The 13,778-nt window shown below is 39.6% G+C and overlaps 1 protein-coding gene across 3 annotated transcripts; it reads right to left on the bottom strand.

Moving 5' to 3' along the window:
* Positions 1-240: 240 nt before the first annotated feature.
* On the bottom strand, positions 241-13,274 carry aldh3a2a (aldehyde dehydrogenase 3 family, member A2a). Of its 3 annotated transcripts, none has more exons than XM_083913905.1 (11): positions 13,167-13,274; positions 12,682-12,843; positions 10,910-11,141; positions 9,607-9,692; positions 9,298-9,506; positions 9,037-9,154; positions 7,733-7,874; positions 6,708-6,874; positions 6,475-6,574; positions 6,120-6,358; positions 241-5,014 (listed from the first exon to the last, which is right to left on the bottom strand). In XM_083913905.1, exons 2-11 carry the CDS (start codon positions 12,841-12,843, stop codon positions 4,988-4,990), a joined length of 1,482 nt encoding a protein of 493 aa, XP_083770031.1. In that variant the 5' UTR covers positions 13,167-13,274; the 3' UTR covers positions 241-4,987. The 3 variants fall into 3 exon arrangements, with proteins under 3 accessions (XP_083770031.1, XP_083770032.1, XP_083770030.1); XM_083913906.1 differs by having other exon boundaries at positions 241-784; XM_083913904.1 differs by lacking the exon at positions 241-5,014 and having other exon boundaries at positions 5,470-6,358.
* Positions 13,275-13,778: the final 504 nt, after the last annotated feature.

The raw sequence follows: 13,778 nt of genomic DNA, 5'->3' as shown, positions 1-13,778 counted from the left end.
TGTACTGAGGTTCTTGTACTTTACGTGAGTATTTCTTTTTTTATGCACCTTTATGCTTATGGTACTTTTTACTCCACCACCTGTACTGTATTTAATAGCTTTAGTTACTTTTTCAGAATAACACAAAATATATTCAGTGTTATATATATATATATATATATATATATATATATATATATATATATATATATATATATATATATATATATATATATATATATATATTGATATAAAGGAGCATTATATTGAGTAATATAATACACAATGTATTTATAAATCCAGAAATATATTATAATTATCAAATGGGCAATTCTGCATTATGAGCACTGAAGTTGCTTTTGGAACTTCAAGTATATTTTGATGCGGATACTTTTGTACTTAAATCGATTATTTTTACACTGCAATACATTTACGTACCTTTTAAGTCAAATATCTGAATATTTCTTCCATCACTGGATTAGCAGCGAATGTTTCACAATTTATCAACCAGGTTAAATAGAAATATTACAGGATTATAAAATAAATGTAAAACAATAAAAAACGTTGATAACAGCTTAATATATAACAGATAATAAATGCCATAAAACATATCGTTAAAGGACAGAAATCAGGCAAAGAAGTCTACACATATTATATTGTGAAATGATATGGACCAGTAAATCACAGGGGTGCTGTATTTCACTATAGGTCAGGAGTCCATGTGGCTGTCCCAGGATCACCTGCACAAACACAGGGTTCAACTCAGGCCAAGAGTCTCTGCTCCTCAGCCTCAGAGCAGGAATCTCTATAAGAAACATGCAGAAACATACACCGACATTAAGAGACAGATCGAAACAGTCTCAAATACAGCCAGAACTGTTCACACACACACAGCCACTGTGGTTGTCAACAAAGGTGGTGGGGTGGACCAAAACAAAAGGGGCCATTTAGCAGAGGAGAGTGAAGCATGCTGGGTAATTAAAGGGATGGTAGATGAGGGGGCATTATGTGGTTACATTTCCTGGACACTGCGCATTGTCTGCCAGAGACAAAGCCATTGTTGTGTGAGGGTACAGGCCTGTGGGATTATGGGTATGTGAGGGGGAGGAGTACTCATATCTGTTATCTTGAGAAACTGTATTTGTCATTGTTTAAATGACTGTAAACAGTCGTCACACAAATGTTCTTCCAAAGCTAATCCCTTTTTATTGTTACATAAAGCACAACTGTTGTCTTAAACATAACACTTCCTTTTAAGGTGAATATGATCATGCCAGCCCTGATTAATACTGAGTATAATCTTCAGTTTTAGCCTTGAGTGTGAGACAATAGGGTGTCAATTATTGACATTACATTTAGCACCTAAAGGATAACTACGTCTCAAGTCATTAGTGGCCTCTAATGGCTGTTGGGAAACATATGGCTCAAGTGGCATTGAAGGAGCTTCTCTCCTCAGGGCGCCATTACTTCATTATAGCTTTACATAGAAAATATTTATGTTGCTGATATATTAATGTTCCGAATGTAGAATACAGCTCCTTTAAGATCTAAGGGTAGGGGTGGACAATCCGTTTCTAGAGAAGGAAACACCAGCAATCTGTTATGGTTGTAAGGGCTGAAACACATACAGACGCATATGTTTAATGTGCAGTCACAGAAAATATGAGGTTTTATATAAGCATTAAGTACTTCTTACAGCATGTCAGACATGAACTGATTACACCTTGCAATTGAATAAAAAAAAAAAAACTGTTTTCCAACGAGTAATATAAAATAATGTAAAATAATGTATCTGAATAAGTAGAAATTATGATCTTGCCACAGCTGTCCTGAAGCAAGATCATAAGATAAAAATACGTCACTGCTACTCGACAACATAGCGGCAAAAATGAAAAGGCTGAGAGAACAGAAAGATTGACTAATGAAAATCCCAAAGCAGGGTGTGGTAAACTGTTGCAGAAGTTGCACCTGTTGGTTCAGAAAACAAACAGGTGTTAGCAGCCTGCAGATGCACTGTGAAGCCTCTCTGTAGCATTGATGTTTGTAGTATAAAGGCATATATCTGTGCACCCCGTGTGTGTGTGTGTGTGTGTGTGTGTGTGTGTGTGTGTGTGTGTGTGTGTGTGTGTGTGTGTGTGTGTGTGTGTGTGTGTGTGTGTGTGTGTGTGTGTGTGTGTGTGTGTGTGTGTGTGTGTGTGTGTGTGTGTGTGTGTGTGTGTGTGTGTGTGTGTGTGTGTGTGTGTGTGTGTGTGTTTCCCATTATGTTTCCTGGTAAAACATGAGAAAGAGGGGGCCCCACCTTAATCCGAACCTGTAAGCAGGAAAACATGTTAGAATTTTGACATGGAGAATCTTTTTCTCATTTGACGAAATCTATTTTAGAACAGAATCATTCAAGTATCTTTGTAAATATGATTGCAGCTTGCATCTTTCAGATAATATGACGCAGATACAGTGCATCCGGAAAGTATTCACAGCGTTTCACTTTTTTCCACATTTTATTACGTTACAGCCTTATTCCAAATTGTATTAAATTAATCTCTGTCCTCAAAATTCTACACATAATGCTCCATTATGACCACGTGAAAAAAGTTTTCTTGAGAGTTTTGAAAATGTATTAAAATTAAAAAACAAAGAAATCATATTTACATAAGTATTCACAGCCTTTGCTTAATACTTTGTAGAACCACCTTTGGCACCCTCTACAGCCTCAAGTCTTTTTGAATATGATGCCACAAGCTTGGCACACCTCTCTTTAGGCAGTTTTGCCCATTCTTCTTTGCAGTACCTCTCAAGCTCTATCAGGTTGGATGGGAGACGTCTTTGCACAGCCATTTTCAGATCTCTCCAGAGATGTTCAATCGGATTCAAGTCTGGGCTCTGGCTGGGCCACTCCAGGACATTCACAGAGTGGTCCTGAAGCCACTCCTTTGAGATCTTGGCTGTGTGCTCGGGGTCGTTGTCCTGCTGAAAAATGAACCGTCGCCCTAGTCTGAGGTCAAGAGCACTCTGGAGCAGGTTTTCATCCAGGATGTCTCTGTACATTGCTGCATTCATCTTTCCCTCTATCCTTACTAGTCTGCCAGTTCCTGCTGCTGAAAATCATTCCCATAGCATGATGCTGCCACCACCATGCTTGACTGTAGGGATGGTATTGGCCTTGTGATGAGCAGGGCCTGGTTTCCTCCAAACATGACGCCTGGCATTCACACCAAAGAGTTCAATCTTTGTCTCATCAGACCAGATAATTTTGTTTCTCATGGTATGAGAGTCCTTCAGGTGCCTTTTGGCAAATTCCAGACGGGCTGCCTTGTGCCTTTTAGTAAGGTGTGGCTTTCGCCTGGTCACTCTGCCATACAGGCCTGATTGGTGGATTGCTGCAGAGATGGTTGTCCTTCTGCAAGGTTCTCCTCTCTCCACAGAGGAACGCTGGAGCTCTGACAGAGTGACCATCGGGTTCTTGGTCATTACCCCGACCAACGCCCTTCTCCCCCGATTGCTCAATTTGGACGGCCAGCCAGCTCTAGGAAGAGTCCTGCTGGTTCCAAACTTCTTCCATTTACAAATGATGGAGGCCACTGTGCTCATTGGGACATTCAAAGCAGCAGATATTTTTCTGTATCCGTCCCCAGATTTGTACCTCAAGACAATTTTGTCTCTGAGGTCTACAGACAATTCCTTTGACTTCATGCTTGGTGTTTGCGCTCTGACATGAAGTCAACTGTGGGACCTTATATAGACAGGTGTGTGCCTTTCCAAATCATGTCCAATCAACTGGATTTACCACAGGTGGACTCCATTTAAGCTGTAGAAACATCTCAAGGATGATCAGTGGAAACAGGATGGACCTGAGCTCAATTTTGAGCTTCATGGTAAAGGCTGTGAATACTTACGTAAATGTGATTTCTTTGTTTTTTAATTTTAATACATTTTCAAAACTCTCAAGAAAATGTTTTTCACGTGGTCATAATGGGGCATGGTGTGTAGAATTTTGAGGACAGAGATTAATTTAATACAATTTGCAATAAGGCTGTGACGTAATATGTGGAAAAAGTGAAACGCTGTGAATACTTTCCGGATGCACTGTATATTTTACTTACTGAGCTGACAAGTCAACACACAGGCTTTCTGTGACACAAATGAAGCTTTACAGAAGTTCAGTCAGGAAGACTCTTGCTCTCATCCATTCACTCTGGCTCTGTCTATCATCTGACTAGGACTGTGCGCTCTTCCAAGTTAAACCAATCAGATTAAGCCACGATCTCCCTTAGCCAATCATATCGTTGCTGTCAAACTGTTTCTCTCTCTACTGCTGTTAGTTGTCATTGCAGTGCAAAATTGATGCGACTCTCCATCATCAGAAACCTCGCTCCATATCACACCCATCCATCCAGATCTTCAGCAAACTCTTCCTGATGAAGTCTAGACTAGTGTTGGGGGTAGATGGATGAAGACATTCCTGCACTAATCATGGCTCCACTACCCTTAGTGTGATGGATTCACTAAGTCTCATGATTGGACTACCTATATAAAGCCTCTGATGACCTTGGACAAGTGCATTAGGTGTCATTTCTGCTGCAGCTATGCTCAGCTGACATGTGCTCATCAATAAGAGAGGATCGTGTTTTTTGATTTGCTGAATTTTATCGTTTCAATTAAACACGTCTTTACCACTGCAGTGAAGAAATAGTTAGAAGCTTTTACCTTGTTAAATATGCTGTATTTAGCATTTACCTTTCTCTTTCTGTTGAGAGCAGAAGGCTTGCATCTTAGCTAGCAGTTTTATGTGTGTGAATGTGACAGAGAAGGCCTGCAATCAGCTAGGTATTGGGACAGCACACACATGCATTCTGATACAAAATAAAAGTAATTCATTCTTAATGCTTCTTTTTTTTTTAGATGTAAACAAAGGTCTCCTGTTACAAAATTTTCACTTAGCTTTGTTTTGATCTTGTGGGCCAGAGAGGACCTGTCCCTGTAATGCTCAGTATCATCTTAGCTTTGACTGTCAAATCTGTTTTTGTGGATGAACCTCCTGTTGTTGGAAGAGAACAAGCTTGTGATGAAGAGCTCAATGACTCAACTAAACTGTGGAAATGCATCCAAAACAAAAAGAAAGAACACCACACAGGTTGCCCAAGGTCCAACACTGCAGCTAATCCCTCCTGAATAAGAACAGTTTAAAGAATAAAGCTGCTAATATTCTATATTTTTACGAAAGCACCAAAACGACAATTGATGTTACAGCTATTGTGTGTGAATCCGAAGCCCGAAACATCTCATTTCTGTCTATCTTTATGTGCTTAAAGCATCTTTATACGTGTCTGGAAATAGTCCCTGGCTACTTCAACAGCACCCAGCTCTTACTGAGCCTTGAGATGAATGAAACAATATATTTCTTTAAGATTTACATCTTCAGTAGGAACCAATGGTCTTGGGGCTGAGACAGAGCAGGAAAGTCAGAAGGTTTTAACATAGTGACAATCACACTTCTGGTTTGATCCTTTAATACAGGTACATGTGTGTGCGTGTGCGTATATATATATATAAATAACCTGACATTAGCGATGGTGGCGATTCTGCATTTTTATAGTTTTCATACTCTCCAAAACCTTGAAACCCCATGTTGCATTTTACCTTCCTGTTCTAAAAATAAATCCCAGTGATGCTTTATTTTACAGGCCATAAAGTCCTAGAAAGGAACTGAATGGTATCTGTAAATTCATAGGAAGGTGCAGGAAAAGGAAAAAGTAATTACGTACTAATTATTGGGGAAATTGTGAGAACAGGTACACTTCCAATGTATTTACTCGAGAGTATTTTATTTATTCCACAGCAAGAAAGTGAATTAGTCTGCAGGGGAGTATTGTTTTTCAACACATATAGAGAATAAAGGGTCCAATGATTAATAATAAATATTTACTTGGGTTTAAATGCAGTAGTTGTTTCAAGGAAATTCTGAAAAAAATGCTTATAAACAGAACGCAACTCATATAAATGTGTCAAACTTTATCTCTAATCTGCCTGATTACATCTTCCTCCCTAGGAAACTACAGACGTGTAAAACAAAACATTACCGATACCACAACAAAACCTTTTATTCCTCTGTGGACTGGACCGGTGTATTTTAAATCCTTTACCTGCACCACAAACGCTGCCAAGCCAGCCAACGCAGCCAGCAGGGCCATGCGCCGCAGTCTGTTCACATTGACCTGTTTGAGCAGAAAGAATCGTGCCCAGCCCATCTTTTTGGCTGTGTGAGGGGGGTAACGCATGCTGTTCACTCCCTCCATCTTCAGCTGCCTGATCAGACAGCTGCGCAGGTGGCTGAGCTGGTCAAAGCTGTGGCGGCCGTGGTAACAGCCCATACCACTGTTACCTGAGCAAGAAGTTGGAGAATAAGTCAGTTATAAATGTGTGTCGCTGTGCGTTTTATTCCTCCAAATAAGAAAGGAGGCTAAAAAGCTGCAGGCTGGTTTAACGGTTTACACTCACCAACTCCTCCAAAGGGCAGAGCGCTAACAGTGAAGTGTACCAGACAGTCGTTAGCCAGCAGGGCTCCACTGGACGTCTCAGCTATCACTCTTTTGATCAGCTGTTATCAGATAAGAACAGTCAGGGCAGGTCAAACACAGACTTGTGGGTACAGTCTTATCAACATCATAGACATATCACATACATATTAACTTGAATAATGGGAAACCCAGATGTCTGCTGGTGATGTTTACCTTGTTGTCATGGGAGAAGATGTATATAACCAGAGGTTTTTCTCTCTCATTAATGAACTGGATGGCCTCGTCGACACCGCTCACTGTGATGATGGGCAGCAGTGGCCCAAAGATCTCCTCCTTCATCACTTTGGATTCCCCTGTCACATCCTTCAAAACAGTGGGGGCTGCACGGAGACAGGAACAAGAGGCTCACTCTCACAGTATGGCCCAAGATGTACTGCTACAGATTTAAACTTATACAGTGGACACACAAGACAGAAGTGGTGTCATGTTACATGGTTGTTAGTTGGAGGTAGCAAGCATTCAAAGATTCGTGTATTCTATAGATGCTATGGATACAACTTCCATGTAATCAACACTTGACAAATAGATGAGGGGGTATGTTTCATGAGTTTATCGTCTTGACTTTCTAATGTTATTTGACATGTTGACACCCATCAGAGCAGGTAATGAGATTCAACAACTAAAAAGGCAAACATTAAACTGCTCTCTTCGTCACTTACAAAGCAGATAAAATCCACTGACAAGACGCCAAAATACAATTGGATTTAAGTTCTCTACCTAACGTGTGCAATCGTCAATGATGACCTCTATAAAATCTCTTCTGAAACGCTTGTTGTTTGGATAGAGCACCAACTAGTTTTATCTACAGTTACAGTTAGCACACTATGCTATGGAAATAAATCCTCTACCAAAAACATGTTTGGGAATAGAACACACACTTAGTATACAGACAGACAGTGGATGGCCCTTAAAGGAAACAAGCCACACACATTCCAGAGCCACCTTTCAAGACAGAGGTATTCCTCGAAGTAGTCTGAGGCACTATCATTGAGCTTAGTGACTTTCCAAGAAGTGAATAAACATCATGTACATGCCAGTAGGGCTGCTACCAGTCAAATATAAAGTAATCATCTAGCTTCTTGAGCTAACCATTACCACATTCAATCTGTTTTACACACCTTTAGATGCTTACAATACAAATACTTTTGAGCGACCAAATGCTCAAACACACCATGTACCTATGTAGCACTTGGATTCATCACTGTCTCCACCAACAGCAACCGTGCTCCCCTCCAAAAGAGCCATGAGCCTCTTAAAGTGCCGTGGGTTAATAATGCGTCCGTAGTCCTCAAAGGTTTCTGGCCTTTCAGTGTAAAACTCCTGCAATGTGTGAAATAAAAGAGAGATGATGTTCAGATTATTTGTAATAATCTAGTAACTAGTAAAGACAATTTAAAGATCATCAGGGGAAAGCACAGAAACTTTTATCTCCGAACACCTGTTTTTATTCATGTTCTGAGGAACAACAGTTACTATGTTTCAGGATTTTCTGGGAAAGCACCAAGAGCCCAATATTACTGCTTAAGATACCACTGCATTAATTTTAATGCTGTATTTCCCCTATATATTTAACAATAAATAGGGGAAATACAGCAATAAAATACATATATTTAACAATAAATAAGGGAAATACAGCAATAAAATGCATTTATTTAACAATAAATAATGGAAATACAGCAATAAAATGAATGCAGTGTTGTCTGAAGCAGTAATATTGTGCTCTTGGTGCTTTCCCAGTGCAGAAGTATTATTGCGGGAGAGACAAAACTGTACAAAGATTACATGCAAAGCCTCTATTGCATATAGCTACATGTTGCAGGGCCCCGATAAACCAAGAGATACATATTCTAGTCACAGAGCAGCAGTTGTACTGGGAAGCCCCATATCAGAGGGATTTGTGTAGTTGGTAACTGTCATGTGAAGCTGTCAAGATATTACAGCACAGATATACAATAGCTGGATGGGATATCCCAAACAATGAGGCCAATCTATTCAATTTAATTATATGTTTATACAGTATATTATGTATGTTATATAGTGGGATTCCTGTTGAAGTTTGGACCAATGTGTTGGTGCATTTAAAAGGATTACACTTGAAATGAAATTCCATTTTTCAGATTTATCACCAAGTTGCTGGTAAATCAGTAAATGTATATTTATTTATTTGTAACACTTTGTTTTATAAAGTTAGAGGGAATATTTAGGTCAAGCATGATGTTTCCTTACACATAAGTCCCTTCCACACACTGAGGTATACAGCTTGGTAATTACAGGCTGGTATTGGATCAGTACTCAGTATCGATTGATACTCAAAGCACAGTTGTGACTGAAAGTCAGACTTGTGCATCCTTATTCATAGTAAATTATATTTTGATGAAATCTTTGTTTTTCTCATTTTACCTTTGATCCCCTGAGATTCTTTCAATAATCTGTCAGATTCCAATCTGATAACTGACATTTTACAAAAGAATTTCAGACAAACCGTGATGCACTTCTTGATCTCTTCTATCACTCGGCTCTGGATGGAGGGTTCACACAGGATAAAGTCTGGAGCGATGCACGTCTGACCGCAGTTGACAAACTTTCCCCATGTGATGCGACTGCATTGGGAGAAAAAATGAATAGATATACTTTTATGTTGTGGTAGCTATCCAACTGCTGTGTGTCTGGTGCTTATTTGAAGCTTCAGTGGAGTTCACATAATGGCAGTATTTTTGTGTTACATTTTACAGTTAAGACTCACCGACATGCAACGCTGATGTCTGAGTTCTTGTCGATGTAGCAGGGGCTCTTTCCTCCCAGCTCCAGGGTCACTGGGGTGAGGTGATGAGCAGCAGCCTCCATCACAAGTTTACCAACCGTGCTGTTTCCTGTGTAGAAAATGTGGTCAAATCTCTGCCTCAGCAGTTCCTGGGTCTCCGGCACTGCACCTGTCACCACAGGGTACAGATCCTAGGAGAGTACATGCAGCCATTAATACTCTCTGCACATTCACACTAAATTTTAATAATGGAAGAGTTTTGTATTATATCGAACAAAATAGGAGGCTCACTTTGTCTAGATACCGAGGGAGAAGTTCCTCCATGACCTTGGCAGAGTGAGAGCTGACTTCAGATGGTTTTATTACCGCTGCATTACCTGAAAGATGAAAGGGAGACACAATGGCAGTATGCTGAATATCTTTAACCACACAAGAAAAAAAGTTATCTCCTTGTCCATTGATGTATCTCACCCTGTATGATTGCTGATTGTCAATGCAAACACAAGCAGGTTTTAACAAACAGAAAGGGATTAAAAACAGCCCTGGAATTAGACATGGCCCGGCCCAAAGCAATCGGCGCCTGGAAACTGAAGAACAACCATGACGCCTGGCATCAGTGTCACAATACTTTAATTGCGGCTCATCCTCTGCTCTTGGTCTAAGCTCAACCTGAATATATAAATGATGGACTGAATTTTTTTTTAATTTAAACATTTTTATGTTTCGAATTGATTATAACAGCATATTATATAATCTATTCCATGCTATCTTAAAACGGATTACTAAATAATCTTAATTGATTTATGCAGTAATTAATCTTACAAATAATAATAGCACATTTTAATGAAAATACACCATTACAAATGTAACTTCTGTATTCAAAGTCTTCAAAGTTTGTAAGCATTAACTGGAACGTTACCAAAACTTTAAAAAGTAAAAGCACAACATATTTCTTAATATTAGCTACTACTGCAAGTGGCATTTTACAGCTAAAATGTTTAAGTTTAGCTGTTTTAAGTACTGTATCATTTCATATTATTTTTGGTATTGTACTGAGCAACACAAACTGGGTATAGATTAAAATGTATCAACTTGAATAAAATTTCCTAATAGCCCAAGCAACTAACTGTCTTTCTTCCTCTCTAATATTCCATATGTACTTGTCCTGTATCCATCTGTGGAGCCAGCTCATCTCTCTGTCCCCCATCACAAGTGGCCCTATCATGTTGAGGCTGAACGGTGGTGCTGCTGCACCATTTTTCCCTCGCCTTCTCAGCCCTATCCTTTTCTTTCTGTTTTTTGCCCGTGTTATCCATTGTTTCTGTGGTCTTGATTCCTCTTTGTTGCTGCTACAGTACCTATTTCTTCTTTGGGGAAGTTGGCATCCAACTTACAGGTACATTGCTGCCACCTACCCTACTCCAGGAGTACCGGCCGTTCTGTGATTCTCCAGATCACACAGATGGCCAGTCCGCCCCTGAAGATGTAGCTAAAGAGCCAACACATGCAGCCTCTGTAGCTACACCATACACGTTTTATCTTTAATAACACCACTCTACAAATACATATGGGCGTGTATAGGTTTATTTATTACCAGCAGCGATAGCTCCAACCAGCGGCTGGAGGGTGACAGCCCAGGGGTAGTTCCAGGCCCCGATGATTAGCACCACCCCCAGAGGCTCCGGCTGGATATAAACCTCGTCTGATATGGTGAGGAGGTTCTTCTCAACCGGACGAGGAGCCGCCCACTCTGACAGTTTCTCTATAGCCAGCTTGATTTCTCCCTCCAGTCCAAGTGTTTCAAACAGCTCAGTCCCATTTTCACTCTGAAAGTAGAAGGAGGGAAAAAATCCAGTGCTCAGCCCCAGGTAAAGCACCCCAAAAGCAACTTCCAAATTAAATTTTACTGGAATGCAGTTGGTTTGCTGGTTTTGAGACATTGTGATACGACAGACATTTTTATACCGTTTTGACATTATATATATCTGAATGCCTGAATGGGTGATATGGCAACTATGATTATAAAACCAAAACGGCATTTTCAAATGATACGTTGTATCTAAGCTTAAGTTAATATTTTTACCATGACAATATTTAATTATATAAGTGTTCAATACAACGAAAGCACAATAGATAATAGACAGCTGCATTAATGAAAAACACCTAATGTTAAAAAAAATTCTAACCAAAGTTTACCAAAGTTTGACCACTAGAAAGGTGCATTTTTCAAGACGGCGTCTAAGATGGGCAGGAAGCCCTTAAAATATCCTAACTGCTTCATTATTTGACCTAGCCCAAACAAAGGCCTGCGTGTGAACTCTCTAAAATGGTCACTCATTTCAATTTGAATAAGGTAATATTTACAGTCGACATCAAATTTAGAGAACCAAATATTAATGGTGCCTCCGTGGTGCCCGAACACAACAGTGCAGTTGCAGGGCATATGGACTACCATGCATGCCTGCTTGTGGACCATGTCAAGTAGGAAATTGTGACTTCACTTTGATCAACCTCTATAGGAGGAAGAGTGTGACAACTAATGGTAAACTGTATAAAAAAAGTAAAAAATAAACCAGAATAAGAAAAAACGGGGTTGGCGGTAGTGAGGCTTCATGTGGCAGCCCTGTTTTGACTAATTTTACAGTACTACACAGTTCTACTGAATGTATTCTTTATTTGAATCAAAAGAATGGTTATGAACCACAGAAACCACAAACACTAGGCAAAACAATATTAGAAATATTAGAAATGTACAATTACTTAAGGGATATTGTACTTATTTTTCACATAAACATGCTTGTAACCAATTGCTTTAATATATAATTTTACTTGTAATCACTTATCTATCATGCAGATATGCTAATTGGAATATAACATGGCCAAAACATGTATCAGGCACCAGTGTTCCTGGTCTAGGAGGAATACAAAGGAAAAATGGTAATTTTAAAGACCTGGCGGCCACCATTTTGAAAATAGGGCCTTTTTTGTAGTCAACCTTTGGTAAACTTTTAGTATGTTTTTAAGTACATCTGATACTACTGTAAACCACTGAGAAACAGCTTGTTAGATTATTAAAAAATGTTTTTTTTTTGGGGGGGGGGGGGGTCAAACCATATTTGCAGCTGACTATAAGCAACTTGAACAACTGTGTTCAGTTTCCTCAGCTGCAAACGTCCATTTGTTTTCTGGCCTATTTCCTTCCTAATGAAGGAGTGTTTTTCGAATACCTCAAACTAACCGCTGCTGTTTCAGATAGACTGAAAAATCTAGGCAGTGAAGATGTTGGATGCTGCATTCTGCGAAATGTCCACATTTCCCTAAGTTGTCAAGGATCTATTTAAGCCTCTAAAGTTTTGACCAACACACCTTGCCGAGGTCCTTTTTGACAGCATCTGCAATGTCCCCCCGTTTGTCTGAGATGAAGCGCAGCAGGCTCTGCAGCTGGTGGATCCTGTACTCCAGGGGTTTGGTTTTCCCTGTCTGGAAGGACTTCCTGGCCCGCTGTACAAACAGCTGTTCTCGGGACATCTTAAAGAAAACATAAATACAGTACGTAGGAGGGCCTAATGTTGCCTTTGCAAAATAATTGTAATACCCGCTATAATTGACAAACACTATCACAGCCAACCCAGTTAATAGTCACTCTAAGTTATATAGTATAAGTTATAATGCTATGATAACGTTAGAGTTTGGAGGAGCAGTTCATCCAGGACGTCTGTACTTTAGCTTGGTCGCTAACGGCATAGCATTGCAAACTGTTGTTAAATAACTCGCTATGGCAAACAAATATAAGGTATTAATAGCTATCCACGCGTCACCTGAACACCAGCTACTGCGAATCAAAGGTTTACCTCTCAGAGCCACTCGTAGGCGCAATCTAGTTAAGAATGTCACAGTTAACGCTACTAGCTACCTGGTGAGAAAGTTATAGGGTCGTGTATTTAGCTACAGCCAAGCGGCGTCAGCAATTGGTGCGTGGGCGTGTCCATCAGGGAAATAACCAATCAGCTATCAAACCAACCAGCTGAGCCCTACCTCCATAAAAACAATAGTAACTGAAGTTAGGCTTCCATCCGGTTCGAAATGCTTTTTCTATGAACCGTACTTTATTGAAATTTCTAAGATCCTTACAAACAAAAATACAATATTAAACACTCCTTTACTTTAATGTACGTACACACACAGATTGGAATAACATTAATTAACCATTTCTGTCAAAACATTCGTCCACTACTCATATATACTTTTGTTTTCTCCATTTTTTTAAATTAAATTTGGCAGACAAGTACACAAGGAAAGAAAACATTACATCCGTACAGTGTGTCTGCTTTAAAAGACGAAGAACAGAGACAAAAAAAACCAAAACCCCAACATGAATCCTGCCATCCCTCCCAACAACCCATGTCAAACACGGTCACAATAACCAACCAAGCAACCAAATAACATATAACATACAGCAAGTA

Source organism: Echiichthys vipera (genome assembly GCF_963691815.1).
Source record: "Echiichthys vipera genome assembly, chromosome: 5".
Taxonomy (NCBI): domain Eukaryota; kingdom Metazoa; phylum Chordata; class Actinopteri; order Perciformes; family Trachinidae; genus Echiichthys; species Echiichthys vipera.
This window is presented reverse-complemented; position numbering and strand designations above follow the sequence as displayed.